This window comes from Diadema setosum, chromosome 5, assembly GCF_964275005.1.
Source record: "Diadema setosum chromosome 5, eeDiaSeto1, whole genome shotgun sequence".
Classification (NCBI taxonomy): Eukaryota; Metazoa; Echinodermata; class Echinoidea; order Diadematoida; family Diadematidae; genus Diadema; species Diadema setosum.
This window is the reverse complement of record NC_092689.1, coordinates 25,915,249-25,943,023: the sequence shown is the minus strand read 5'-3', so window position 1 is coordinate 25,943,023 and position 27,775 is coordinate 25,915,249. Positions and strand designations below refer to the sequence as shown.

The 27,775-nt window shown below is 38.0% G+C and overlaps 1 protein-coding gene across 1 annotated transcript in view; it reads left to right on the top strand.

The window, feature by feature from the left end:
- Positions 1-27,775, top strand: part of LOC140228809 (uncharacterized) — a 199,809-nt gene that overhangs the window by 65,410 nt on the left and 106,624 nt on the right. The window contains exons 7-23 of the mRNA XM_072309082.1: positions 4,839-4,940; positions 9,747-9,932; positions 10,674-10,772; positions 11,362-11,460; positions 11,942-12,040; positions 14,339-14,437; positions 15,752-15,850; positions 16,476-16,574; positions 17,410-17,508; positions 18,538-18,834; positions 19,982-20,080; positions 21,151-21,249; positions 22,815-23,012; positions 23,645-23,842; positions 24,576-24,674; positions 25,096-25,194; positions 25,699-25,774. Of these exons, the coding sequence (XP_072165183.1) occupies positions 4,839-4,940; positions 9,747-9,932; positions 10,674-10,772; positions 11,362-11,460; positions 11,942-12,040; positions 14,339-14,437; positions 15,752-15,850; positions 16,476-16,574; positions 17,410-17,508; positions 18,538-18,834; positions 19,982-20,080; positions 21,151-21,249; positions 22,815-23,012; positions 23,645-23,842; positions 24,576-24,674; positions 25,096-25,194; positions 25,699-25,774 (2,146 nt within the window). The remainder of the gene's footprint in view (positions 1-4,838; positions 4,941-9,746; positions 9,933-10,673; positions 10,773-11,361; positions 11,461-11,941; positions 12,041-14,338; positions 14,438-15,751; positions 15,851-16,475; positions 16,575-17,409; positions 17,509-18,537; positions 18,835-19,981; positions 20,081-21,150; positions 21,250-22,814; positions 23,013-23,644; positions 23,843-24,575; positions 24,675-25,095; positions 25,195-25,698; positions 25,775-27,775) is intronic.

Here is a 27,775-nt window from a genome sequence, read left to right as displayed (position 1 = left end):
CTCTTTCCTTACATTGTACTATCACATCAACTGTACTACCAAAACAGCTAGAAAATGAAATCATTGTAAGCAGTAAGACATGTTAACACCATCTTGACCTCAAAAACACAAATCCAATGTGTTTAAACCCAATTCATTTGCTGCTTTGTGAAGGAGTGTCTTCATGCTACTAATCAGCAGGAATTTTGACATATCACCAGCAAGGCCGATGGGTGAAGTTTATTAGTGTAATGTAGCTAGAAATTACGTGGGGGCCTCGTAGGTTAATAGGGTGTGGTCCTATTGGTAGGCCAAGGGCACGGAATGGGGTGTAGATTTGGTTATTAGGAGCTTGAGAAGGGGCGAAGGTCTTCAACCAAGTGTAGTGAGAACATGCAGACATGCAAAATTGTGTATGCCTCTACCTCTTTAACGAATCCCTTTCTAACACTTAGTCTGCTTTGTTCACAGATTGGCATATCCACTAGAGTAATTTTTTCCCTGATTGAGACTGATTTTTTTTTTTAAATTTATTGTTAATGAATAGAGATTACCTAATCCCCCCTAATCACTGTTCTGTCACCATGGCCTTTCTGTTGGACTGAGGCACACTGCTACACCTGAATAGGCATGCTGACAACAAGGTCAAGGTTGCAGGAATAACTGAATGCTGGTTTAAAAGGCAAGACAAAACAAAACAAACAAACAAACAAACAAAAGCACACATGGCAAGATATAGCTAGGTCCCTGGGCATGATGGGGTTGAAGGTATGATGCAGTCTATTGAACCTAGAACTTGCAGAACTGTTCTCAGTGTGTCTTAGGATTTCACAGCTTTTGATAGATTTTACTTCATAACATCCTTCTCATTATGAAGTAGACATTGCTGAAAGACAACTTGAAAAGTCAAACAAGGGAATTTAAGAGAAGCATTCACTCTTCATGAAATGAAATGAAATCTGATATGACAGAATGCCATTCATGTTCAGATGAAATGTGTTTAGAATTCATGACAGTTGGGAGGGCTCTCAGCAGGAGGTTGCAGACAGCAACTTGTGAAATAAATTGAAACATTCTTTAAAGTCCGAAGGAGACACATGTGTCTGAAGGAGACGCATTGAGTCAAAGGTTGGTCACTAATTGGTGATAATGTCTGTGTAGCATTTGGAACAAATCATATCAGCTGTCAGAATTACTTTTATTTCTATAATCTCTGTCCAGTACTTTTTAATTGTCAACTATTGTCATATTCTACGTTTCATGTCCGTTTTGAACATGTTGACCAAAATCTGTTATTGCCAAGTTAGATGCTGGCTAACTTGAAAAAATGTTACTTTTTGTATTTGTTTTTCATGTTTTCCAAGTCCTGTTGAATTTGAACATGTGTGTAGTCACAATTTGTTATCAAATACAAATTCTTTGTGTTTTTATACTCTACAAGAAGGAATTATGTTCTGCTTTTCTGACAGCATGTTGCATTCACATGTTTTAGAGTATATTTAGAGAGCATTCATAAAGAACTGTTCTATTTGACCCTATGTTCTACTCTGATTACAGTCGCACAACTGATTAAAGCCTTAAGTACTTGCATTATTGATGCAAAGCTACTGGATTTTTGATGTTCTTGTCAGATTACAGAATACTGCATGATGATATGCGAGTACCGAGAATTCATACTGAGTGAATTGCAGGCAACATTAAGTGTGTTTCCTGTGGAGGGTTAAACTAGAAACCCCTGAATAATTGAATTAGATCATTTAAAGTAGATTAAAATCATAATTTTCTCCATCTCTCTAAAAGTGCATGAAGTTATGACTCATACATCAATTTTAATTTCCTACTCCTCTTTGACGTAATGGAAAGATCTGTAAATATCTGCGCACTCCAATTATGAAAATGTGGAATCATCATTTTTTTCTTTTGACATCAGTCACTAAAAACTGGGCTTGGAAATGGAATGAGAGTCCCTCACCCCCAAAGAAACAGAAAAAAAAGGAAATAAAAATCCCTCTTGTATTCTGAATGGAATAGCAAGAAATACCAAGTAATGTGAAACACATAGAGATCATCTGACAAGAAATTATATCGGAGCAACCCAGAGTGAAATGACTTTATTTTTCATTGTCCACCTGCCAAACACTACCAGGTTAAGACAGTGTCATATTTTAGAACATGCTTCAAAATATCCAGTGTGTATAATAAGAGAAGATGTTAGTGGCTATTTCCAGCATCATAGATAGAAAGAGATACAAACGTTTTTGTCAATTAATAAGAATGCCACATTCAGATACTCATCAATTTGGCCAAACATGTGAGGAATATGGGTGATTTGTTATGTCATAAATAGACAGCCCATAATTTCAAGGAAATATTATAGGGAAAAGCTGAAAAGAATCACTTTTGTTTTGATGAAAAATGAGAGTTGTATCATTATACACATACTTCTCTTTTGTTAAATATATTTAAACTTGCATATTGTTCACCAGTTGGCACATGCACCTCCCCAATTTCCTTGTCCACTGGTGGAGATATACTGTCACTATTCATGAGTGGACAAGAATATTGTAATCTCTGTAATTAATGTCCAAATTGATTATCTAAACTTGCATTTGGCTCATGTCCTGAGGGGAATAATCTAACAATGATGAAAAAGCTTACAAGTTGCAACTAACAGTTGTAATGGTATTGGAAGTAAGTGGGCATAATAAAGAGTTAAAGGGAAGTATGTCCCATTATGCAAAATGTCACAGATAGTCTCCAAGAAACTGTGTGTCATTGAAGTTTGTTGAATGCAATTCATCAAGGAGAGAATGCCACCTTTAAGTCATTCCCCAGAGGATTGTGAACTACCTACTTTCTTTGCACAGGAGATTCCAGCAACCATTGGGTGAAGTTGTAGTTCCCGTGCTTGAATTCATTATTATGGCTGTTATGATCTCAGATGTTATTCGATCTTCAAAATAAACATGAGAGGAATAGGGAGGATTGACAGATATGATATTTAACTCAAATTGAAAGAACTTGTATAAGAATATGCTACACTTTGACAGATTGCTATACAATGTACAAGAGAAAGAAATCTGCACTAAATTTGAAAATATAATTTGCATGTATTGTAGTGTACCTCAAATCTCAACTTTTCAGGGCTGTTTTGTATGTGAATTAATTTGGTCTTGACATTTTAGTGAAAGCAAAGGTACGGCAACATGTTGACATACAATGCTAGGTTGAGCGCAAGAGGAATTTGCATACATGGTACCTTCAAGAAAAAATCGGGAGCTGAATATTTATGACTATACATTTGTGATCGCTAGCTGCAGGAGAAAAATAACTTTACAAGGTGAAATTTCCCAAACATACTGTATGTATGTGGATTCGTTATAGCTATAGGAATTCAGAACGTCTGAATAGATTGTCCAATTTTCGTCAAACTTTCCACTGAGTGCTTTGCTAATCCATCTGCCATTGCTGAATTCACATAAATGAATCAGTCATATATGAGAAAACTTTCCCTGTAGAGAGATATCCTATTTCAGACAGGCATGGCCAGAACTTGATAGCACATTGCATTTCAGATCATACTCTGCTGCATGCTGACATATCGTAGAGGCTTGTCGAATTAGCAAGCAGTTGATCAGCAGTGATCGTCTAGTGGCAATTAAGTGTAAGCTTCTTTTTTTTCCATTTGTCACCTCGTCATAAAATTCCATCAGAACCAAAGGAATGTTGTTACAGCAAAGGGGATACTGAGATGTTGATGCTGGGAGGGTTAAGAAACGTCTAATTGAGATGTTGATCTTGGGAGGGTTAAGAAACGTCTAATTGAGATGTTGATCTTGGGAGGGTTAAGAAACGTCTTGTAGTCCAGAAGACCCAAGTAGAATAGTCCTGAGGGTCTCTTTGCAAATCTCCGCACCTTGAGACTTCTTTCTCAGAATGATGCCAGTCAGCATTTCATTAGTATCAGAAAGATCTCCCTTACTTTAGAATCCATGCTCCTGGAAGAGTACTTGAAAGGCTTCCAGACGGTCATACGTGTATATGACAGTTGAATGTACCATCCACATCAGCTTTTTTGTAGGATATTAAAGCCAAATCCATCTCCCAGGTGTGGTTTTGGGATATTCTTTTCTTCTGAATCTGCAAAAACTTCTCTGCGATAGTGATGGTAACAAAAGGGTTAATGTGAGCTGATGTTGAACAGAAACATGTAGTTTCATTACACTTTGTTTTCCCTGTCTTATTACCTCCCAACATTACAGTACCAAATAATTTACTGACATGCTGGAATAATTCATGTCACCAGTGTCATTCATGTAGGAATGAAAAATCAATTGTTAGTTCATTTATTTCTGTTCTAATCTATCAATGAATTGAATTATTCACTAACCTTTTTACTTAACTGATTTATTGATTATTCTATTTTATTTATTACCTATCCATTTATTTTTTTTTTTTCAATCTACTGGATTCTTATTGGCTTTATTTTTAGCCAGGATGCACTGATCGTGTCGTAGTAGCAGTCACTAGTACCTGTGTGTGGTGTGATATGCTTGTTCGTTTGATGAGGCTGACGAAATGGCTGTGCAAAACATGACTCTCTGTCTAGTGGTGTAGTGGGGCTTGGGAGCTGTGTACTTCCGTGCATGGATGACGAAAAGAATGCATTGATACTGCGGCTGCATCCATTGAACATGAACGACAGCATCATAGATATGACATGAGAGCTGTTTCGTTGGAACTGTAATCTTTTAGAAGGTATGTTTACATCCTGTTCATATACCTGTTTTGTCCATTTCCCCCAACATTTGTTTCTATTTATTTATTCACCTTTTTTTGGCGCTGCATGGTGAGTGTAGGATGGCTTTTTACCGCTTGACGTTGCAACCCAGCAGGGTCACGACGTTGTCGTGGAAACGTTGTTGCAACATTCACGACCCCAGTATCCAAATAAGTCGGAGGTGAGATGACTCTTTTGGTGTACAGATTGAGAAGGAAATGAAAGGGGGAAGAAAAACTAAAAACTGCTTCCACACTTTTTCTTTTTCCAACAAGTTGAGCTCTTGCACTCAGATCAGGGGGAATCTTCTTCTGTGACGTGTTATTTTTTGACTTCTTGCATCTCGATGGACATTGCATCGTAATGTTGTAGTTGTATATTTTCTCACTGTGATATTCTTCCTTTTTTTTCACCCTATGAGCACATTTTATTTACCTTATTTGTGTATTTTCTGGTACATCATACGTATTCATATCTATTGAATTTCACTCGTGTCACTGTGTTGAAAGTCTGGAGGTGACTTTTTAGATGTGTTGGTTGGCATGATAGTAGCGATTGTTACTTTTTTTAATTATCATTATCGTTTTTCAGTTAACTCATTCACATCACATTTAAGAGGGGATCTTTAGGGAAGGAAATATCAATATTTCTTTCTGTTTTGTTTTTGTTTTTGAAAGAGAGAATTGGCATTATTACCTCACATGAGAAAGTGTTCACTAAAACAAGCAAATGTCCAATATTTCACAAGTGTTGCTTTCAATAGTGTAAAAACTGGAAATTTTTTATTGACATTTATTCATAAGGCTTATTATAAAGAGAATTCAAATTTCAAACCAAATCTCAGAATTTTTCTCTTTTTTATGAGTCATAATTATATATATTTTTTTCTCTCATGATGTATCACACACAAGTTAGCACACATCTCTCTTGAATAACCACTCTGGGGCTCAATCCCACCCCAACCCCCTTCCAAAAAAAGGGGAAAAAATACTGTGAAGTTCTTACTTTTTAAATGCGTATAGAAAGATTTTTGGCTAGTAATATCAGACATATTTAAAATCATTCCTGAGATGAGGGCTCATTATACTTTGCGATCACATGGAAAGTAAATAAAATGAAAAAGCAAACATATTTGGGTCTTTTTCTGGTGGCGAATCACAAATGGGCACAAATTAAAGTCCCCAGAATGCCAGGTTCGTGAACTTCTGTAGGTATGCTTCTTAACATACTCATCTTTTTCATGTGAAATTTGTCAGATTTTTTGTTTGTCTATTCTAACACACTTCATTTGCCATCAAACAACAGTATATACATGTATACATTTGTAATTACTACGGACAACAGGTTGTTGTCATTTACAATGAAGTTATTTCTTTCTTTTTCAGTTAGGATACTACTTTTTTAGATTGCTTTCATAATTATCACGATCATGATTATCATTATCATCATCCACAACAGCAGTGATCATGATCAGACTGAGTAGATAATGGAGGTTTTCCCCAGTTTTGTTAGGATCAAGGAAGGGATATGTTATGGATTGCATCACCACATTTATAAAAGAATGAGCTACCTCCAGTTTGTGGACTGCCTGTCGCCTTTGAAGATGCTTTTGAAATCTTTGCACTTACATTTCATATGACTTTGCTTTTTTCCTTTTCTGCACCGTGCCTTGCATGTCTCTTCAACTCACAATTAATTCATTTAATGCCATAATAATTTTCATGTGATTTTAATCTTTGTTTGAACACACACTTTTCTTATTTAGCTAAATGTTGATGTTGCACTGCATGTTTGTCAAGTATTATGTTGTCCGTATGTTTGTACATGTATGTTTCCATTGTCTGTTTTTTTATTTAACCTGGTATTATGTGTTATCTCGTTTTCCATTGATGTGAGGCAAATGTTGTCACATTGTCAGTGACTGTTGTGCAAATGGTAGGGGAAATTTTTGAAGCAGGTAACATATAGGATGATGGCTAATATTAGGAACCATATGTAAAGTCTTGCACTTAAATGTGACCTTATTTAACTTTCTAAAGCTGTACTGCAAGGAGTAACTAATGGGATTCTGTTCATCAGATGTACTTCTTATTGTTCCATTATTGTTAGCGTTTAACTTTACCTTATGACTACTTTGTTGCATTGAGAATAATGTTTTTATTATTATTTTTGTTATTATTATTTTTTAGATTATTATTATTATTATTGTTTGTTTGTTTTTTGGGTGAGACATAGCAATATGCCGCCAAGTGGTAAATGATCCATGATCTGAATATGTACCAATACTCTCTACTACTAATCCCATTATGGCTAGATTACACACATTTTACCTTTTGGAGGTCAATAACAGACTTGATAGAGTAAATACAACATATCGGTAGTTTCTCAATCATTGAAACAACCTATAGTGACAGATGAGTTGATGTATGTAGACAAGCTTTTTTTTTTCCCCTCCCCAGTTTGCAATAGGCGAGATGTTTTGATACTATTAGCAGTCATGCTAATGTATTTTTCTGTAAATTACGTCTGATTTTGGAAGAAATAGCATGACAAGTTACCATATATGTGAGCGAATGCTCAGAAATGACATGTTTTGGAAATCATATGTTAGTGCATATATTTCTATATCTAGATTCCTAACAATTCAATCGTGTACAGCACTCTATATCTAATCACATTTTGACAGCTTCATCATTATATTCTAGATGTAATTCTGTCTTCTTTTTTTGTTCTTAGCACAAATAGAAATGGAATGCAACTCATATATCCAAATTTGAGTAATGCAATGTCTTGTCCATTGTTGCAGAGGAGTAGTGTACCCGTATTCTAAAGCTTGTGGTTATTGATGTAGAGGAATGCAACATTCAAAGAATTGTGAAGTCAGGGGCAAGTTTTTATCATTTTAATGCCACATATTAGGCAGACTTTGCATCGACATGTACATGTCTACATGTGATTTGTTTGACTTACTATACATCAGGAAATGCCTAAGACTGTAACTTTTGACTATGACCCAAAGGTAACTATTCCTATGTGAAAGGTGTCCAATGGATGTTCACAGGCACTATGTGATTTGGGAAATGTCCAAAGCACTATTTTTAAGAACCAAGTCAAACTGGTTGTGTTTGCACCTTGCCCCTAGTCTCTGATGAATACGTGTTAAAAGCAAAATCAAATTGACATACTTGGTTGAAAGTAGAAAGTGAGAGGTTGAAATAACAAATGATTAGCTGGACCATAGTTTTCATATTTACATTTTTGATGGATCCTGAAAATCTCATGGTGCCCCTGAACAGAGTTACATTGTATTTTACTTTCCTTGCTCCAAAACATTGCTTGCTGCGCTTTTGCCTTCACAACATGACAGCATTTCTGTACTTGTGATTTGGTAAAAGATCAGATGAAAAGTGTATTTCCAGTTTGGGGTTTTTATGCCATTTGATACTTGTGCCTTTTTCCTTTTTAAGTGATTATATATATTTTTTTTTTTTCATTGACTGTTAATGCAAAATCTACTAAAAAGCTGTCCAAAATTATAAAACAAAGCACAGAAATAATACATATTGCGAACCAACAATTTTTTGGAGCAAGACTAGTAGACTATGGAATGCCACCTGTGAATTGTGTGTTTCTGTCAGCATGGATTTAACTTGCCTGTGAGAAGGAAAAGAGCAGTTTTTTGTTCCTCCATTAATTTTGTAAATTAACCATTCCAATTCAGTGCATGGATCACAATGTACTCTGTAATTGGCAGCTTTTTTCTGTCACATGTCTGGCATGAGTCTAACAGATTAGAGTTTTGAACCGACTTTGATGTCTTGTCGTCACATCAGTGTGTGTATGTGTGCAGATTGATCATGTGCATGACTGTGTCTAATAAAAAAAAAGGGGGGGGGAAGAGTGCAGTGTGATTCAGAGATTTGGAAGAAACTGTGGTAGCATTTTTGCATGACATAGTGTAAGCTTTTTTCAGTCACAGAAAAATTTTCAATGTGATATCAAAAATGTTGTAAAAGGTATCAATGTAGAAACATGTACTCACTTACTAGTTAATGTATTATACAAAGAATGCCTGTGATGCTCATATAGCATGGTGAATGACATGCAGTAGATTGAGTAGAAATGAATTTAGAGTAATTTTAGAGGTATATGCACATCCACAACTTACAAATATTTATCCACCCCATGCTTCCAATGTAGTTTAAACTAGTACCTCTTATGCTAACTTTAGGGCTTAGAATTATTTATTTCAAAAGAGAACAAATATGTGCTTGCAAACTGACGACATGCAGTAAGTTTATTCCATTTTGATGTTGGCATCATGCAGGATTCAAGAGTTGATCAACTTCAAGTATGCAGGATAAATAGTCTCTTAATAGTTGAATCTTGTGATGCCTTCTCTAAAGGAGCCAAGTTTACATTGGAAATGTGATTTCTGATTCAAGAGACAATCTGTTTAATATTGTGTAAAATGAATTGACACATGTTGTGTTCAGTTATCTTTAATATTTTGATGCTGCTGCCATAATATATAGTAATTGCTTTTGCTTGGAATGATTTGTGCACCTGAGTCCAAATGTTTTGAATTATATTGTTCAGTTCAGTCAAGAAAAGAACTTTCTGTTCTTTAAATGCTTGAAATATCAGAATAATTACAGTATTGTACCTTATCAATTTGGAAATGACATTAGCTGAGGGCAGTTTTTACAGTTGGTCTGTTTATTGACAAACTTACAGTGTAGAGAAAAAGTTCTGGATGTGCAACAATAGGCTCCAATGACCAAGTCATCTTTTGATGATTATTTCTTCTTTGCAATGATATGAATAGCATCTAGATTTATATCAGTTAGTAAATTTACTTACCAGGAAACGGCCTCTGCATGTTGCAATGTTTGATAAGCTTTAAGAAGGGGTGCACATTAGGTGATGTGCATGATTTTAAAATGGTGTAAAATTACCCATGTTCCAATGTTGACTGCACCTGTAGGATGGGTTTACACCGCTGGCAGTGGCCCTGCAGCAAGGACATGACAAGGTGGTAGCAGTCCTGCTGGAGAATGACCGCGCTGGCAAGACGCGGCTGCCAGCGCTGCACATTGCTGCCCGCAAGGATGACACCAAGGCAGCATCCCTTCTGCTGCAGAATGGACACAACCCAGACGTGCCCTCAAAGGTATTTTCAATTCAATTAAATTTAATGCAATTCAATTCAATTCAATTCAATTCAATTCAGTTCAATTCAATTCAATTCAATTCAATTCAATTCAATTCAATTCAAATAATTTCAATTCATTTCAATTCAGTTCAGTTCAGTTCAATTCACTTCACTTCAATTCAATTCATTTCATTTCAATGTATTTATTTCATAAAATCACATGCAAAATATCAATTGAGATGTGTGTGTTAAAGGAGGAAACTATGCAAAAGCCTGGGGCTTTTAAATTCTGATTTCCTTTACAATACAATTTAAAATCTAAGTTTTAGATTAATTTGTAAAATTCTTGTAGGTAGCCATGCTCCAACAGTCACATTGATCACAAGTCACAGTTTGACCAATACCAGAGGATAGATTTACTTTGAGACTTACTCAGTTGATGTGTTGCTACTTACCTGCGTGGTTCTCATCAGGCAGAAATGAAGGTGGGACTCAGACTTTGAGTTTAGTGTCATTTTCTCTCAATTTGGCAATAAAAATAAAATAAAAAAGGGAAACTGATACATGTCATCTGTTTGATGTACAGATTACTTGTACTTTTGACCATGATACATCTGATTTGTTTGACAGATTCAGCATAAATAGACTACTTTTCTTGCTGTGAATACATTGTATGTGTGTGTATGTGGTGTCACCCTTATATAGAATGAGACACTCCTCAGCATCATGTATGTGTTCTTATCCATTTTCTGAATCCAGAGTGGTTTCACCCCATTGCACATTGCTGCCCACTATGGACATGTCAATGTAGCCACCATTCTTCTCCAGAAAGGAGCTTCAGTGGACTATGCTGCCAGGGTAAGTTTGCATCATTTTGAAGATTTCTTCTAATTTTTTTTTTTGCCACTTCTTTGTAATTTCACCTCAGTTTAGGGTGTTTAGAAAGAAGAGATAAATGTGCCTCACTCTCTTTTAGTCTTAAGAGCATACAAGTTTTATCCATGCCCAGATTTGTCCTTCATACAAAAGTCTCATCTTATCTTTGTTTGTCCTTTACTGGACATAGTCTCATTAAAAAAGAGTTCTTCTCTTAAAAGTAGTTTTCATGTCCAACTTTATAAAATGAGATTGCAAAATCAGAAACTGTATCCATGTAAGCTTGTCTTAGTTCATGGAAAAGTACGATTGGACAAAATATTGATGTGACTAGCATATATTGTTATTGAAAATGGAGCTAACTATCCAAAATATAAGTTCTGCCTACAGTTTCATGTAAAACAGACCAGCCCATGTTACCTTAAAGTCTATTTCTACCAAGAGGCCTAAGAAATGGGTTTGACCTCATAACATGCTAGATCTGATTAACTTGTGAGTGAGGACATCCGTTGATGTGTACAAATGTGTGAAAGGAAAAACAAGGGCCGTTTTCTGTGATTGCATCCCACAGAACCACATCACACCCTTGCACGTAGCGGCCAAGTGGGGGCGTGTCAACATGGTCAACACTCTTCTTGACCGCGGAGCACGCATCGACGCCAAGACCAGAGTGAGTCAGCAGTGCATTGTTTGTGAAGAATAAAGCCTCCACAAATGTCATATATATATATATATGGTTATTTTCCTTCGATATTACTATTGTCGAAATATATTCCTGATTTTGGCTTTCTCGTCAAAACCTTATTTGCTGCCTCTAAGATTTTGACAGGGAAGCCCTGTTAGAACTGCCAAAATTTCCCTATTGTGCAGTGGGCTCCCTTAAAAGTGAAATTTGTCTTCCTGAGATGATAAAAGTGTCCTGAAATTGGGAGTGATTATGGCCTATTGAGATGCATGTAACATACAAATATCTCCCAGATTTTGATATATGTATTGTAGTCCTGCATATACACATTTGTCATTCGATGTAGTAGATTATATTATCCCTATAGAGAAATCAAAACTTGAAAGTATTGAGAACAGTTTTGCTTTCTTTGTTTGAAATTGACTCCTTTAATGACTGGACTGGTCCCGTTCCTTTCTCCTCCCAGGATGGCCTGACACCTCTGCATTGCTCAGCACGCAGTGGCCATGAGCAGTGTGTAGATCAACTGCTGGAGAGAGGAGCACCAATCTCTGCTAAGACCAAGGTATGTCATTTCACCGCAACCAATACTAAACATGGGGTGGACATGAAACATATGCCACAGTACAAGTCACAAGATCTTTGCACTCTCTGATTTTTCCCCTTTATTTTTATACTTCTCTGTGGCAATCACTTTGCTGTGTATTAAGACACACAAACAAAAGAACCGATAAAAACAAAAAAATTACTCTCCTTTTGTTTATAGATCATTAAAATGTTGACTATTTCAGTGACATTGGGTACCTAACAAGCATGCCTTTCATATTATTCATTTACTACCTCTAATGGGCCATATGTTACAAAGAAATTGGAAATTGCATTTTCTGCAAACACAGGCATTTTATCAGGCTCACACACACAACAATTACACTGTGTTTCATGAGCAATTTGTTCAGTTAATTGAATACCATCAATCACTATGTTGATTGTAAGAGGAAGTATGTGATGTGTAATAAAGCACACACAGCCCTCCAGAATATATCTCATTGATGCAACCATGGATGCTAGAGTTGTAACACTATATTTTTTTAACTTTTTTTTTCTCTCTCTCTCTTCATTTGAATAACCGGGATGGGAAATTAGTGACAGTCAATTTGTTATGTGAAGATGACTCAAAATTTAGTGTGTGGGTGATAGAGATGATGATAACTCCATTGCAAAGAGAGTAGACCGTGTTCTGATTTGGGACATCTGAACTCGATGCAGGAATGCAGACAAATGGCAAGGCTGCAGCCTCCTTTTTTTTTTTCCTTCTTGTCAGCAGATAATGTATTTTTGTCACAAATTTTCCCTCTCCCTCCCCCTGCCCTCCCCTCCCCCTGGTGGCATGGGAAACAGCTCAAGTTGTGGCAAGGGGAAGTCATGTGTTAGGCTTTAAAGGAATGTGGTCATTTTTCAAAACTATACCAAATTCTTCATCAGTATTGTGCATAATTTGTAGGTGGGCTGTGGTTAGAAACTTGCCAAATGTAAATGCTTAAAGGAAGAGATTGCACTTTGATTTGATTCTCACATCTTGCCTAAGAGCTCTTTTTGAAAGAACAAAAAGAGAGTGAGAGAGCTGAGAAAAAGGTCATATCAGTCCTAATTCCTAACTGTGTCACAGCATTCAAGAAGAGGCATTTTTACAGTTGAGTACCATAAGGGCATTAAAGGTAGGGAATCCCATTTGCATGCCTCAAATGAAGAGTTGTATAAATACAGTGGTATGTTGAAGAGAGTATCATTTTAGAAACTCCCATAAAGTATTGAAAGTGGAAGGTAACGTTTAGTACATTTTTATTAACCGTTAGATTTTGAATTGAATTTTTTTCGGGGCTCACCGTAAATTCCAGTACATTACTAGGCTACCTTTGCAGACCCATGCACTGCATGTGTGTCAGTCATGTATATTTTGTGAAGAAAGTTCATCAAAACTTACAAACATTTCTATATACATTCTTGCCACACACGCTATATGTTATTACATCAGCTCTTATACTTTTAGATTTGTGTTTATAGATAAAAAATACAGAAGACTACAACAAAAAGGCTTAAGTGTGGCTGACACACAGAACTACTGAGTAGTTGAGTTTTGTGCATTATTCAAATTGTAGATAACTGTTGACTTCCAAATTTCTCAGCAGTGGCCAAAACAAGTCCCCTGAGGTTCATATTTAAAGTTTTGCTGCATTTTGGGAGATGTGTAAAAGGTATCCCCTACCTTTAAAACACTTAGTAGAGTTTATTTAGCTGTGGGAGTGTCAAGGATAACATGGTTTATTCTATCATTCTCAAAGAGCATTCCAGGAGATACTTAAAAAGGCAAAAGTAGCAATATAATCTTGAGTAGGGGTACCGCAATGCCCTTTCCCGTCACCCCTTCCCTACTTGAGCCTCTCTCCTGACCCCCCCCCCCCATAAAGTGTTCACCTCAGGTCACTGTATTTAACATGACTAATGCTCACCGCAGTTTTCCGCCTAAGCGAAAGAGTACTTCTATTCCAAGTTTATACTTGTTCATTTTTAGCTCCCCATCCTTAATTGCTTCCTCCCCCCCCCCCCCCCGACACCATGACTCCTCTCCCCATTCCCTTCCACCCCTTCCAAGTCTACGAGATTGCGACATTCAGGCACCCCAGGTATCAGAATTTTGCAATCAATAATGGCAGTGAATTGAGCGTTATTCTGCCAAGAAACACACACACACAACTTCCTCAAAAAAAAAAAAAAAAAAAAAAACACTTTCCCATATGTCAGGAGCAGATAACCAGCATTATACACACATGTTTTGTCATCTCTTCACCCCCACCCCCCTTCACAGAATGGACTTGCCCCCCTGCACATGGCAGCTCAGGGGGACCACTTGGACAGCGCCCGCCTCCTGCTTTACCACCACGCACCTGTTGATGACGTCACTGTCGTGAGTTTTACTTCTCAAGGAGGTTTTTTTTGTCTCACTTCTTTTTATTCAGTGATTTTGCGTCATGATTACTCACTGCATAATGTATGAATGAAGCAGACAGTCTGTCTGATGCATCCACCCATTCCCCCCCCCCCTCTCCTTTGCAACAAGGGTCTATTCCCATGTGCAGAAGGCAGAGGAAACTTTTCAGACCAAAATTTTCAGTTGGAGCCAACAAAGTCTCAACAACAAAAACAAGTGTGTGCTTTCAACAATTATGACTGATGAAGGAACAAATTATACTAATGCCATTATAAGTTCTATGTTGCATTTCAGTTCAGTTCATTGTGAAACATTTTATTTTTTTTTTATACCTTGATACTAGGACAGGTTGAAAACAAAAAGGATTAATCTTTGTTAAAGAAAATAATGATCCTAAAAGGATTCCAGTATAGCAGATATAAACAGTTAGGGTATGCAAGAAGCTGCAAGAGGGCAACAAACATATTGGGACAGTCAGAGGAAACATTTGATCGTCACATTACCTGTATGTTTAAATATGTGCCCCTGCATGACAAAACGAACAGAAAGTCGCCAGACATGAAATTTTAGTTAAGAGCATATTCTGAAAGAGCAGACTTTAAGCTTTAAAGTGATGTATAACTCAAATCAAATGGACTCTCCTAACCTATCTAAATATTGGAAAGAAAGCACACTCTCAGGATAAGTGTGAACTGAGAAAAGAGGCTCTGAATTGCTAGTGTCTATTCAAGCGCTGAATCTTTACCAAGCCGTGCTGGCTGTGCGATGAATGGGACAAAAAACAGGATGTAAACCACGGGAGTAACAACAATGAAGAATTATCAGATTAAACTGAAATTGAGCATGCCTTATTAACACATTCCATCCATAATTAATGCCAACTTTCAAAGCAGTAGCATCATGCTTTCAAAAGTTATTAGAGTTGAAAGTGAGGAGTGTGAACAAGGTTTTTAAGAAATGAAAAGGGGATTGTAAAGACACACCTACTTACACTATTCTACAAAAAAATTATTCGAGATAAACTGCTAAAAACACACTTTCCTGCCTGTTTTATGATCCGAAATTTTAGCATAATGTAGAAGAAGGCTTGCTCTTTCAGAAAATATGAAATATGAAAAAGTCAAGATCGGCTAGGTTGACCCATTTTACCTATTTTCAGTCCTCACAGAAAATCAGTGTTTGCGACTTTTTGTTTGTTTTGTGATGCACGGTCACATATTATGTTTATGGTCAAGATGACCATCTGGACCATTGATGTGACTGTTAATGCACATTTGTTCTCTTTGGCAGGACTACTTGACCCCACTGCATGTGGCCGCCCACTGCGGACACCACAAGGTGGCCAAACTCTTGCTTGACCGCAAGGCCAACCCATCGGCTAGGGCATTGGTGAGTTAATTACACACACACATTATTCCTCTAGTATAATTCATGTATTTTTCAGTTTTTTCCAGCTAAGGTGTTCCAGTGTGTTTTGCGTTGCACATTCAATTCTGGTAACTCAGGGATTTGAGTTAGATGTAATGTATAAGATTTTTGTAATACTTCAACTTATGATGCAGATATAAAAGAAATTACTTTACATGTAGAATTCTAGATTTGCCACTCAATTGTCCACATTTTTCATCAGGTTTCTTTCCACATTAGAATTTGCATCTCAGAGGACATCTTGGGAGATCATTATTATTATATTTACTGCATGATCTTGTACAAGTAATCATCAGATCGACATATTAGACTATGCACAGCTTTGAATCAGTTAAGTGTTCTTTTCTTTTAGAATTAGATGGCATACATAGATAGTTGTTGGTACACAAATAAGAAGTATTAAACTAGTATACTTAGATACAAGGCTGATATACAGTGAAGGAATAACTAGTATACATAGATAGTTGTTGGTATGCAAATGAGAAACCACTTAACAAAAAGGTTGTGTTGGATCAGCCTTGAAATGGCATGTTTCAATACTTGAGACAGTGGTTGTTATCGTTTTACACATCTCCTGAATTTACAGAATGGATTCACCCCACTGCATATCGCCTGCAAGAAGAACAGAGTCAAGGTCATCGAACTCCTGCTGAAGTATGGCGCCTCAGTTAAAGCTACAACTGAGGTAGAGAACAAACCGACAAACAAACATACAAACAGAAGGACATTCATCTAAGGAGTAGAGAATCTGTTATAGCCACTAACCAACTAATAGTAGAGTAAGAGTGTGACTATCACACCATTATTAGTCTGCAACAGCAGTCCCCTCTTAACACTGTTGGCTCATATATTTAACATGTTTTCATACAAGAGCGACCAGTGTGAGCAAACTTTGTTGTGTATATTGCTCACAAACAAAGCTTTCATGTTGTCTATGTAATGCACTTCTATGATAGCCAGTCACAATTTTGATACAAGACATATGTTTCGTAGGGTTTAAGAATTTATAAAATGCATTTCTGATGTTTTTGATAAAGTACAATGTATCAACATGCACATGATTACAAACTTTAGAGAGATGAAAATCGGATTGGCACAAAACTGTTGTAATACTGATATTTGTAGGTATCACACGGTTGAGATATTTCTAGGTTTGACACCTGACCCCAATCAGTAATCTGTTCCTTGTAGCCAGTGTTTCATATACATGGACCTATGTTGGTACCCCCTGTATGATAATCGGGTTGCTTTTAATATCCTTGAACTGATTATCCCGCAGAGTTCAAACATAATTAATCATCTAAATTTCATCTACTATTTCTCCAGCTCATTATTCATTTTCCTCCTCTGTTTTATCCTGTCCAACAGCAGTGTTCTTTGTCTGTATGATTCATATTTGAATCTCATTCCCCCATTGATGTATGTAGCATCTCTTAGATATATTGAGTAGCTGATGATCCGAATCCCACCACTACCGAGTTTGGTATGTTAGTTTGTCTGGTCTGTTTGCACCCCCGCAGTCTGGCCTCACTCCACTGCATGTTGCCGCCTTCATGGGCAATATCAACATTGTGATGTACCTCATCAAAAACGGAGGCGGAGTGGATGAGACCAATGTGGTAGGTTGAGATGGGGAGCCGGAAGAGGAGGAGAAGAGAGGAGTACTCTCCTCCCAGCAGAGATGGATAGAGAAAGTTGTGTTTGCATGTGAAGAGTTGTAGTGCCAAAAACCAATATATCCATTTTTATCACCTTGAGATATTTGAGATTAAATCTGTAGAAAAACATAGAAAATTATTAGAATATATGTGATGATTCTAACAACATTTTAAAAAATATTTCTTGTTGTTCAACGAGTGCAGTGTCATTGATTCAATATATATTTTCTCTTTTTGACAATATCTGCACTTAAAAAACTTACAAAATTACCTGTTTTTACATTCAAACTCTTCATATACATATAATAAGATAATGGAAGAACAGATTTTGGTATAGATAATCAAAACGAGTATGATGGGTGTGTGTGCTTTGAGATATTTCAGAATTGACATCAAAGTGTTTTTGTGACTTGCTCATCCTGAGAATGGATTCTATGAGGGGTACATGTGACTGTCAGGTTGTCATGACAACATCAAGCAGACAGTCTTGTCATTTTTCATTCTATGACATGGCATTTATGTATTTCTTTGTAGAAAATTTTAAACATACACATTTTCCCCTTAAATGATCCAAATATATGAAAATATTTAGGTGTTGTTTAGGATTTGCAGAATAAGCAATGCTCTTCAGGCAAATGTTCCAGGCTGTGATCATTCATATCTCATTTAAAGGAGGTGATGTTATTTGCAAAGCACAAAAGAATCTTACAAGGTATGTGCACTGTGGTGTGTACTTCTTGTAAAATGCAGTTACAAAACAAGAAAATTAGAAATATTCAGATTCAGATGATGATTCAGATGATGATTATCAAACCCCAATCTTCTGGCAGTTAGCTTTTCTCATAATTGCTTTTACAGGCAAGTTAATTCTCCTACATCTGTAGATCCCATTTGGTTATGTTGTCAAAACTGGCATTTGTTTTCATCCCTACATAAGGGAGTAGCTCTGTCACTTCACATTGTTTCTGCGGATGAAATTTCTCCTAACAGCGTGGCGAGACCCCCCTCCATCTTGCTGCCCGTGCCAACCAGATCGAGGTCATCCGCGTGTTGCTCAGCAACGGTGCTAAGGTCGACGCCCGTGCCCACGAGAACCAGACGCCGCTGCACATCGCGGCCCGCCTCGGCAACGCGGAGATCGTCAAACTCCTCCTCGACAACGGGGCGTCTCCCGATGCCCAGACCAGGGATTTGTACACCGCCCTCCACATCGCAGCCAGGGAAGGCAAGGAGGATGTAGCCAAGGTCCTGCTTGACAACGGCGCGTCTCTCTCCATGACAACCAAGGTTTGGCTTCATTCCTGCCAAATGTGTAACATCCGTACACAAGGCAGCTCGACGTGTGTGTGTCGAGTGTGTGTTGAATTTGTGTGTATGTCAATTGTGGTGTGTGTGTGTGTCTATTTATGTCTGTGTGTACGTAAATGAGATGACCTGAAATTATGCTTTGTGCTCACCACGATGACATGCCCACTTCACATATAAAAAAGTAATTTGAAATCATGGCGCAGCTTACCCCCCACTCTTCTTGCATTCATTCAAATGGAAAAGATAACTATGTACAAAAGCCATCAGCTTGTGAGGGGAAAAAGCCAGCTTATTCCATAGTAACGTTTTATGAAGCACCCATTGAGTTGTCTTTGACATTGACAGCTACTGTGAAGAGACACAGATAGACGCGGATCTAAAAGCGGTAGAATTTTTCAGGCTGAAGGGGGCATTCGGACTGGAAGATGATCTTGTCTGCTGCTAGAGAATGTTGGGAAGAGAATCAGGAAAGTATGCATATAATGTGTTTAAAGGGCTGTTTGTTCACTTTGATAGCTAATGTTACACTTCAGTTGATGAACAACAGTGCCGTGCTTGTCATGGCAAATCACTTTTTCTCTATCTGTCAACATGAAAAGAACCCTAAAAATGTCAACATTTGGACAAGAATCACAGGTTATACATTACAAAGAATTGAGTAGGAATCTAAATCTTTTGTGGTAGGTAATGGTAAATGTTTTATTCTTTAAAGGATACCCAGAAATGGATGTTAGCTGGTAGTGCTTCAGTAGGATTGTTAAATATTAAAAATTCTGATTTCAGAAATTCGCCTAAAAATGATAAAGAAATAAAAATCTAAAACTTGTTATGGTAACACTAGGCTCTGCATGTGCATTTTTTTTTTTGTTCACCATGCCTTTTTACATTCTCAGTTGAGTTTTTATTTTTTATTTTGTTTCAGTAGATTTTGTGGATGCACCTGAGGAATATTTTGCCTAGCTCCAAATTCTCCTGAAGTATGCTCATATCTTACATGCATCTCTGAAGTGAATAACTAGGTTTTGAATGAATTTGAAATTTAGTTCAGCTGTACTATTCAAATTTGTCTCTGTCAAAAACAGAAGTAAGCATCTTGTATTGCTTTGCATGCATTTTTCCTGTGCAGAAAGAGTTCACTCCACTTCATGTGGCTGCTAAATATGGCCGCTACGATGTGGCCCAACTCCTTCTGAGCCGCTACGCCAGCCCTGATGCAACGGCCCAGGTAGGTCCACAGAATGGTTTCATTGCACATGGACACAAGTTTCTGGTCTCCTTGCATTTTCTGTATTGAACCTTTTCAAATTGTGCCTTGGGTCATCACAATGACATATGATTCTCTTGTGAACATGTCAGAGAATATTTCTTTATTAGAGTTTTCCCCAGTAAAACATGACTCAGACATGAAGTTGCATTGAAATTTCAATGGGCAAGGTAGACGCACAATGTGTATTAACCCGTTGAGGACAAGTCCCGAGTATACTTGGGCAGGGGTCTATGGGAAATACTTGTTGTACCAAAATCAGCCCGTCCTCAACGGGTTAAAACACCCTGGGCATAGCTTAGTGTATTTAAGCATGCAACGTATACCACATGGACATGATTCCACCAATACTAGTCAAGAAGGCATATGTTGTAATTCATTGTTTGTAAGGCAAGTGAGAAGCTGACCAGCTACCATAACCAATCATCAAGCACAAACTTGCCACTTTGGCAGTTGTGATTCACAGTGGACAAACAAACAAACAAACAAACCTGTAGTGCCATTCAATGCTGGGGAAAACTATCAACAAGTCAATTGAGTTTTAGCTGCTTCAGCACTGCTGAAACCGACTAAAGAACCTTCTTCTCCTGGCAAAATTGTTGGACTATGTTGTGTTTATCCAGGCACACATACTGTATATCTCATTGTTCTCATATGATTCAGATTGATGTTAGATTTTGAAACATGTAGTGTCATCGTATGTTATGAGTAAGAATGCTGGCTCTTTCTAAACAAACAAATTGAATCTTGTTATAGTTTACACTTCACTGGACTACTCTGTAATGTTCTTACAACAAAAGCATCATAATGTCCACCCAAGAGTCGTGAAGTGGTGGTGTGCTGGTTCAACAGTCGCAGATTTTTTTATGCCTTTAGAGGAAAACTATTCCCTTGGATATATCCTAAATGCTAATTGTGAAAAAAACATATATATGGCATGTGTCAGACTAAAGTAAGATCTTGCATTTGACACATTTAGCTTGTTATTCAGTTGTGAAATGACCCGATCAAACCCATCTGCTTCATTACAGAATGGACTTACCCCACTTCACATCGCTGCCCACTACGACAACGTCAAGGTGGCCATGCTACTGCTAGACCAGGGAGCCACGCCACACAAGACTGCCAAGGTGAGAATATTTCAGTGGCAGCTAGTGCTTCAACAGAGGCATGGTAGGACACAAGCAACACACACACCTCAGTTTTATCATACGGTAACTTTCATACCATTTAGCATTCCATATATGGCGAGGAATACATATTGCATACCATCAGCAGATTATAAAATATTACATTCAGTGGGTGTCAGTTATGCTCAAGTTTGTAGTATTTTGCCATCCTGGCAGCTGCGCCTCTAGGGAAACAAAACAAGAGCAAGACAACTATGATTCCTGTTTTGAATCTAGAGGAAGTGAATTGTTTGTCCTCCAAAGAATCTCAGGTAGATCATTATTCAAGCAAGCAGGATGATATAAGAAAAGAAGATAAGACTGCCACAAAGTGGGGTTGGTTGAGCTGGAACAAAAGGAGGCAGCACAAGTGTTCCAGCAAAGGGCCTACATGGGTGCGTGCATTGTTCCCCTTTTCACCAGGCTCTGAGTGAGCACTCAATGGATGACCTCCTGCTATTATCTATACTATGTACTGAGTAGGAAGTGCTATTAAAGTTATAATCTCCACTGAAAGTATCTTCTATCCTAAAATCAGTCTCCCTCTTCATCCTAATCATTGCAGGGGAATGTTATGCAGTTATCAGCAGTCCACAACCATTAGATGGTCTGTTTGCGGGAGATAGAGAAAACCGTGTGCTACATATACAATTTGTAGTTCTTTATAGTTGAATTCATAAATGAGTCTTGCTGGACTGTGGTAACACGCCGTAGTGTCCATGCTTGTGGTTGACGGGCCATACACTGTGGTTTGAGTGCTGTGTTTAATACACACCTTTGAATGATGGCTAGTACAGCTGTGAAGACAGAGGTAAGAAGCTTTGTTACAACTTGGCAGGAGCACATGTAGCATAAAGCATAAAGCATTGCTTTGAATCTAATAGGATGAGGACATGTACAGTTACATTTTGTATGTGCACTGTATGAACTCATCCTCTTTCATACAATCCATGTATCCACCATTAAGTTGGATAACAGGATTATTGGTATTCTCCTTGATGTCATGTACATGTATTGTCAGAAAGTGAATGATGTGTGACAGCACTGTTCAAAGGGTGTCGTTTTACAACAATTATGATTGTAGTATCAGAAACTACTTGGAAAAGGAATACAGTTGAAGTTTATTACTAGTTTAATAGCACTTGCGCAAAGAACATAGAACAGCCCTGATTGTAGGAGTGCACAATGGACATTCACTAGTACACTCATTTTCAGAAAGTAATGTATACTGCAATTAATTAAATGGAACTCTTAATCTGTACAACGTAGATTCCATCAGCAGTTGGGGCTTAATGGATAAGACAACAGACCTTAAATCTGAGGACCATGATTCATGCCCCCTCATAGCTGGGGCAGTTGTGCCCCTAGGCAAGGCTTTTCATCCTTAATTGCCTACTCCTTCAGAGGGGATATAAGGCTGTCGGTATTGTGGATGCTTGCTGACAGGTATTCAATGATTCCTGAACAGCCATGATCAACAGATCATAATGCAAACTTGTTTTTTTTTTATCCTCTCCTGTCCACAGAACGGCTTCACTCCGCTGCACATTGCGGCCAAGAAGAACCAGATGGATGTGGCCACCACCCTGCTTGAGTATGGCGCCGATGCCAACGCCATGACCAAGCAGGGCATCAGCCCGATCCATCTGGCTGCTCAGGAGGGCCACACCGAGATGCTCGCCCTCCTCTTGGAACGCGGTGCCAAGCCCAACATCACTGCCAAGGTAATCACAATTCTTCCTAATCAAGATGAGTATTAACCCATTCCATACTGAAATCTGAAATGCCCATAGACTTAATACACAGGCCACCAGGTTCCAGTACAGAACAGGTTAATAGGGGCTGGCTTCTGGTGATTAAATGTGCATGTTCTATATAGTTGGCCATGTAATTGTCTGAAGCAGAGGTCTGCTTTGAAATGAAAAATAGTAAAAACAAGAACAGTATCTTGCACCGTTGTTACATTCTAATGTGTACCTCAATGAGAAAGCCACCATTTCCTTTATTAAGGGGCATTCCAGACGGTTTTCGTAATTTCACATAATGTAGTACATAAATCAATAGCTCCATGTATAGATTTGTGGAATGTATTGTAGTGTACTGCCATGTCATCATCCTTGTTCATTGCAATTTGTTATAAATTTTGAAAACATTCTTATTCCTGATCCCAATCACTATAAATTCTGAAACTCTGCACTCAGTGTAACTAATTTATAGTTGTTCTAATGTAAAAGTCTGAAAATCATCAGGAGGTCTCCTTTAATAGGAAATGTAAGGTGTGAAGATATTGAATGCACTCAGTCAGAGTTCACAGTAATCAAGCTTCCCCCATGACTACGCCATCCTCTCCCTCTAGAACGGACTGACCCCACTTCACCTGGCTGCCCAAGAGGACCAAGTCGAGGCCGTTGCCATGCTGCTGGACAACGGTGCCCAGATTGACCCCTCTACCAGGGCGGGCTACACCCCGCTCCATGTGGCCTGTCACTATGGCAACCTGAAGACAGCCACCTACCTGCTGGAGCATGGCTCTGCTGTTCAGGCCAAGACCAAGGTGAGTGCGAAACCATTTTGATACCAATGGTGGTAGCATCTGAAATGACTCCTGGATGATCGCTGATTCGTGCCTCATCCTTCTCCAAAGCAAACTGTGCATTAGGGCAAGATGCTGCAGTTGAGATCAGCAGACAAGTTGTTTGTTAGTTTGCTTGTTTGCTTCATTTCCATCTGAGAAGATGGCTGGATAGCCCATATTCAGCTGCAATAGCTGGTCTTCCATGGGGTCTAGTTGGTCCCGGTTGATCGACACTCGCGGTAGGAAAACAAGGTGCTACAACAATCCACCTTTTTAATGTGTGTCTTTAATTTGTAATAATGATATGAAAAGAGTGTCAACATACTCTCTGCAAGGGGAAAGAAAGAATGAAATTTGGCAGATGAATCAAGCTGATATGTGGCAAGCATGTAATTAAGAACTACTTACATAAATCAGTATAAAGTCTGAATTACTGAGAAAAAGAAAATGTGGCCAGTTTGCAAATAACGAATATAGGCTTACCATGTCATGTCTTTTGAGGCATGCGGCTGTCATGATATCCAACCTTCATGTCATGCCAGAGTGTTTGATAATCATTTCACTAAGAAAAGACAAAACCGAGTTCATCATCTGTTGACGACGCTTGCCATGTTTTATCTGCATCTTATAATTATCACTCTGTGATGTTGCCATGACATCGTTCTTCAGACATTTTGTAGTTTGACTCATCGTTTTCTGTTCTGACTTGCAGCATGGCTTGACTCCATTACACCAAGGTGCCCAGCAGGGCCACGTCGCCATCATCAACATCCTGCTGCAGCACAAAGCCGATCCCAACGAAACCGCCAACGTGAGTTTGGACTCCAGTCCATTACAGCTCGAGTGCCCCTCATTTCAGACTACATCATTTTGCTCTGTTATATTGACCTCCACCATCACACTTAATCCCATCATTGTGTAAAATCTCCATTCAGATTAATCCCCTTCAATCCACACAAAGCATCATACTTTAAAAAAAAACTTCTTGCCGTCCTTTTAAAGATGTTTAATACATACCAGTCATTGCTGTAACCAACTCCACATGCTTCTTTAACTGGTTGAGGACAAGTCCCGGGTATACTCGGGCAAGTATCAATGGGAAATGCGTGTTGTAGCAAAGTGAGCCTGTCCTCAACAGGTTGAATAACAATGTAGAAGCTTGATAATGAGGGATCAGTGTTGGTTTCCCTCCTAATAACCGCTGGATTTGTACTCTCCTTTCTCTCTCACAGAATGGCTACACTGCTCTGGGAATCGCCAAGAGGTTCGGCTACATCTCGGTAGTGAACACCCTGACTATTGTTACCACGGAAACCAGCACTGTCATCTCTGTGAGTGAAAAAAAAAAGGAGACACAATGATAGTCAATTCTGCCCTTGTATACTGTTCCAGTGGTCTTCCTGTAAGGTTGTCATGGTAACATAATTAAATGTTTACAGCTGAGATAAAAGCAATTAGGCTTTCACTGAATTCATGCACAGTGAAGATCTGGAGCAGGTGATAAAATCTTTGACCACAGCCTTTGTTGGGAAGAGGCATAGAGAGCCATAATGTTTGTTGTATGATTCAGTCATGCAATTATTGCGAAAGTATTGACTGAAGTTAATTGGACTTAAATAGATGGTTGTTTTCCTATTTTTTTTATGTGTGTTGGTGTGTTTAATATTGCACTAGTGCATTTCCATAGTTACATCTTGTGTGTGCAATAACTTGACATTGCCATTGTAATTCATCATTTTTCTTTTTAAATTACATATCTCCAGAGGGTTCTGTTTCTGTGGTATCACAAACAATATGTTGACATGATTTCATTTGTTCTCACTCCTGACCCGCAGCCCACAGAGGAGAAACTAAAAGTTCAAGTCCCAGAGACCATGCAGGTCACCTTCATGTCCGACACAGAGGATGAAGGTAGGAGTCTCTCCAGCCCCCCTATTTTTGATACCTTATCCCTCAGTACCCACCCCTTCACCTCAGCCCCTCCCTTTCTTCCCCTCCCCCCTGTAGTTCTCAATTTGACCCCTGTCTCCCCTGCCTAGCCTTGTTCCCAGCCTTCTTTATCCCATGTTCCCTCCCTCAACTGAAGACATTCTTCCGTGACATGAATGAATGTACATATCATTGACTGCTCATGGAAGTTTTTCAGAGATTGGGTGTTATCATTTTTTGTTTTTTCTTCTTGACTGCCATTTGTGCAAGGAGGATACCATGCACGAGTCATTTCATTTCTCAAGAGTGAAAAAAAAAACCTTACAAATAAACTATATACGGACATCTGTGTAGTTCACACTTCACATTTTACGAGCAGTAGGATATATGAAATAACCAAACGAACAATTTTTGATAAAGTTAAAAGCTTTTTGAAAAGATAGCTGCATTTCAAGGCTCAGAGACAGAATGTTGATGAAGTAAAAAGATGCGCTGTATAAAGCTGTTTCCATAAATTGCACACAAAGTTTTGACAAAAGTATTTTTGCAACCACCAACATTGCCTCTATACCATGCAATATTGTCCATAAACCTAATATGTTATGCACATGAAGAAGATGTTTTGCTGTAAATTTCTGAAAGAATGTCAGCAGTTTTGTCCTCATGGCTGAAATGCAGGCATGTGTACTAGAGAAATGTCACGTTATATTGAGCAAAGACTTTGCACAATGAGTTGATTTTCATTCTTCTAAATTCTTGAGAGACAAAATTCTTTGCAATATATGTCACACAAATATTTAATCATACACCGATTCAGCTAGAAACAACCCCTTGCTACTGCTGGTATTTTGTGCTATTTGATTTGATCTATTTGGCAGCACAAAGCAATATTATATTCACATCTGAAAAATGTTTCATGCCACTTGAAGATTATGCTGCACCAAATGTCTGTTTCTTCTATCGTATATTTACTTTGGGAGCATTTTATTTTATTTACACTGATAATAGTATCGTAAAAAGAAATTCATTGCTGTCTCTGGATACAACTTATCACCCCATTTTTTAGATACAGTGAAAGATATACTGGCACATGCACGATGAGGCTAAAAGTCAATTGCTGTGAAAGACATGTTGTGTCAAGAACTGTATGTAGATGATACACATCATTGAGGGCATTAAGTAAGAATTATCCACACAAGGTACCTTTGAAATAATCTAACCCGCCCAAGGCAAAAGCCGGGGGTGTTTGGACTGTTTCAAAGGTACCAAGTGTGGATAATTATGCTAATTATGTCTAAATAAAATGGTGTGCATTATTTGCTTTATTAAATGATGAAGCAGATCCTAGCGTTTGACAAATCCCCCTCATCATGAGTAAATAAAATGATGGAATCTTGCTCAGTCACCATGAAAGTGCTACTGACCGGTAGTAAGCACAACTATGTGTACCAGTAAGGCAAAATTATTGCTTGGTCACGTGTTTGCTCTCAACCAGTCATCTGATTTGGTTCTGCTCCATCATTATGTCATAAATATTATGTGGCAACAGTTGCTATTCAAGAGTGAGTAACGTGCAGTGTCTTGATAAGGTGTTCACAATAACAGACACAAAGAATTGTTGTTGGGATTTTTTTTAACGTCATGTGCTCACTGTCATGATTTTTATTTTGTCGTTGGTCCCATTAGTGAAGCTGTTGGTAGTACCAAAGGAAAAAAAAAAAGAAAGAGAATAGAGATGTGAAAACATACAAGTGCATATTATTTGTTGCCAGATGATTATGTCTCCATGCTTTAGTAGTTGGCTCTGGACAGATCAAGAATTGTATTCATAGAAGCATAGTTATGGCTTCTTCCATTTTTTTTTTTTTTTTTTTTTTTTTAGAATGATGTATAAACTGTATCAGTGACATTGATCAAGAGATTTGCATGTAAATAGCTGTTGCCTAGAGGTAATGTTTTTGATATAAATGGTTTCCAACTGAA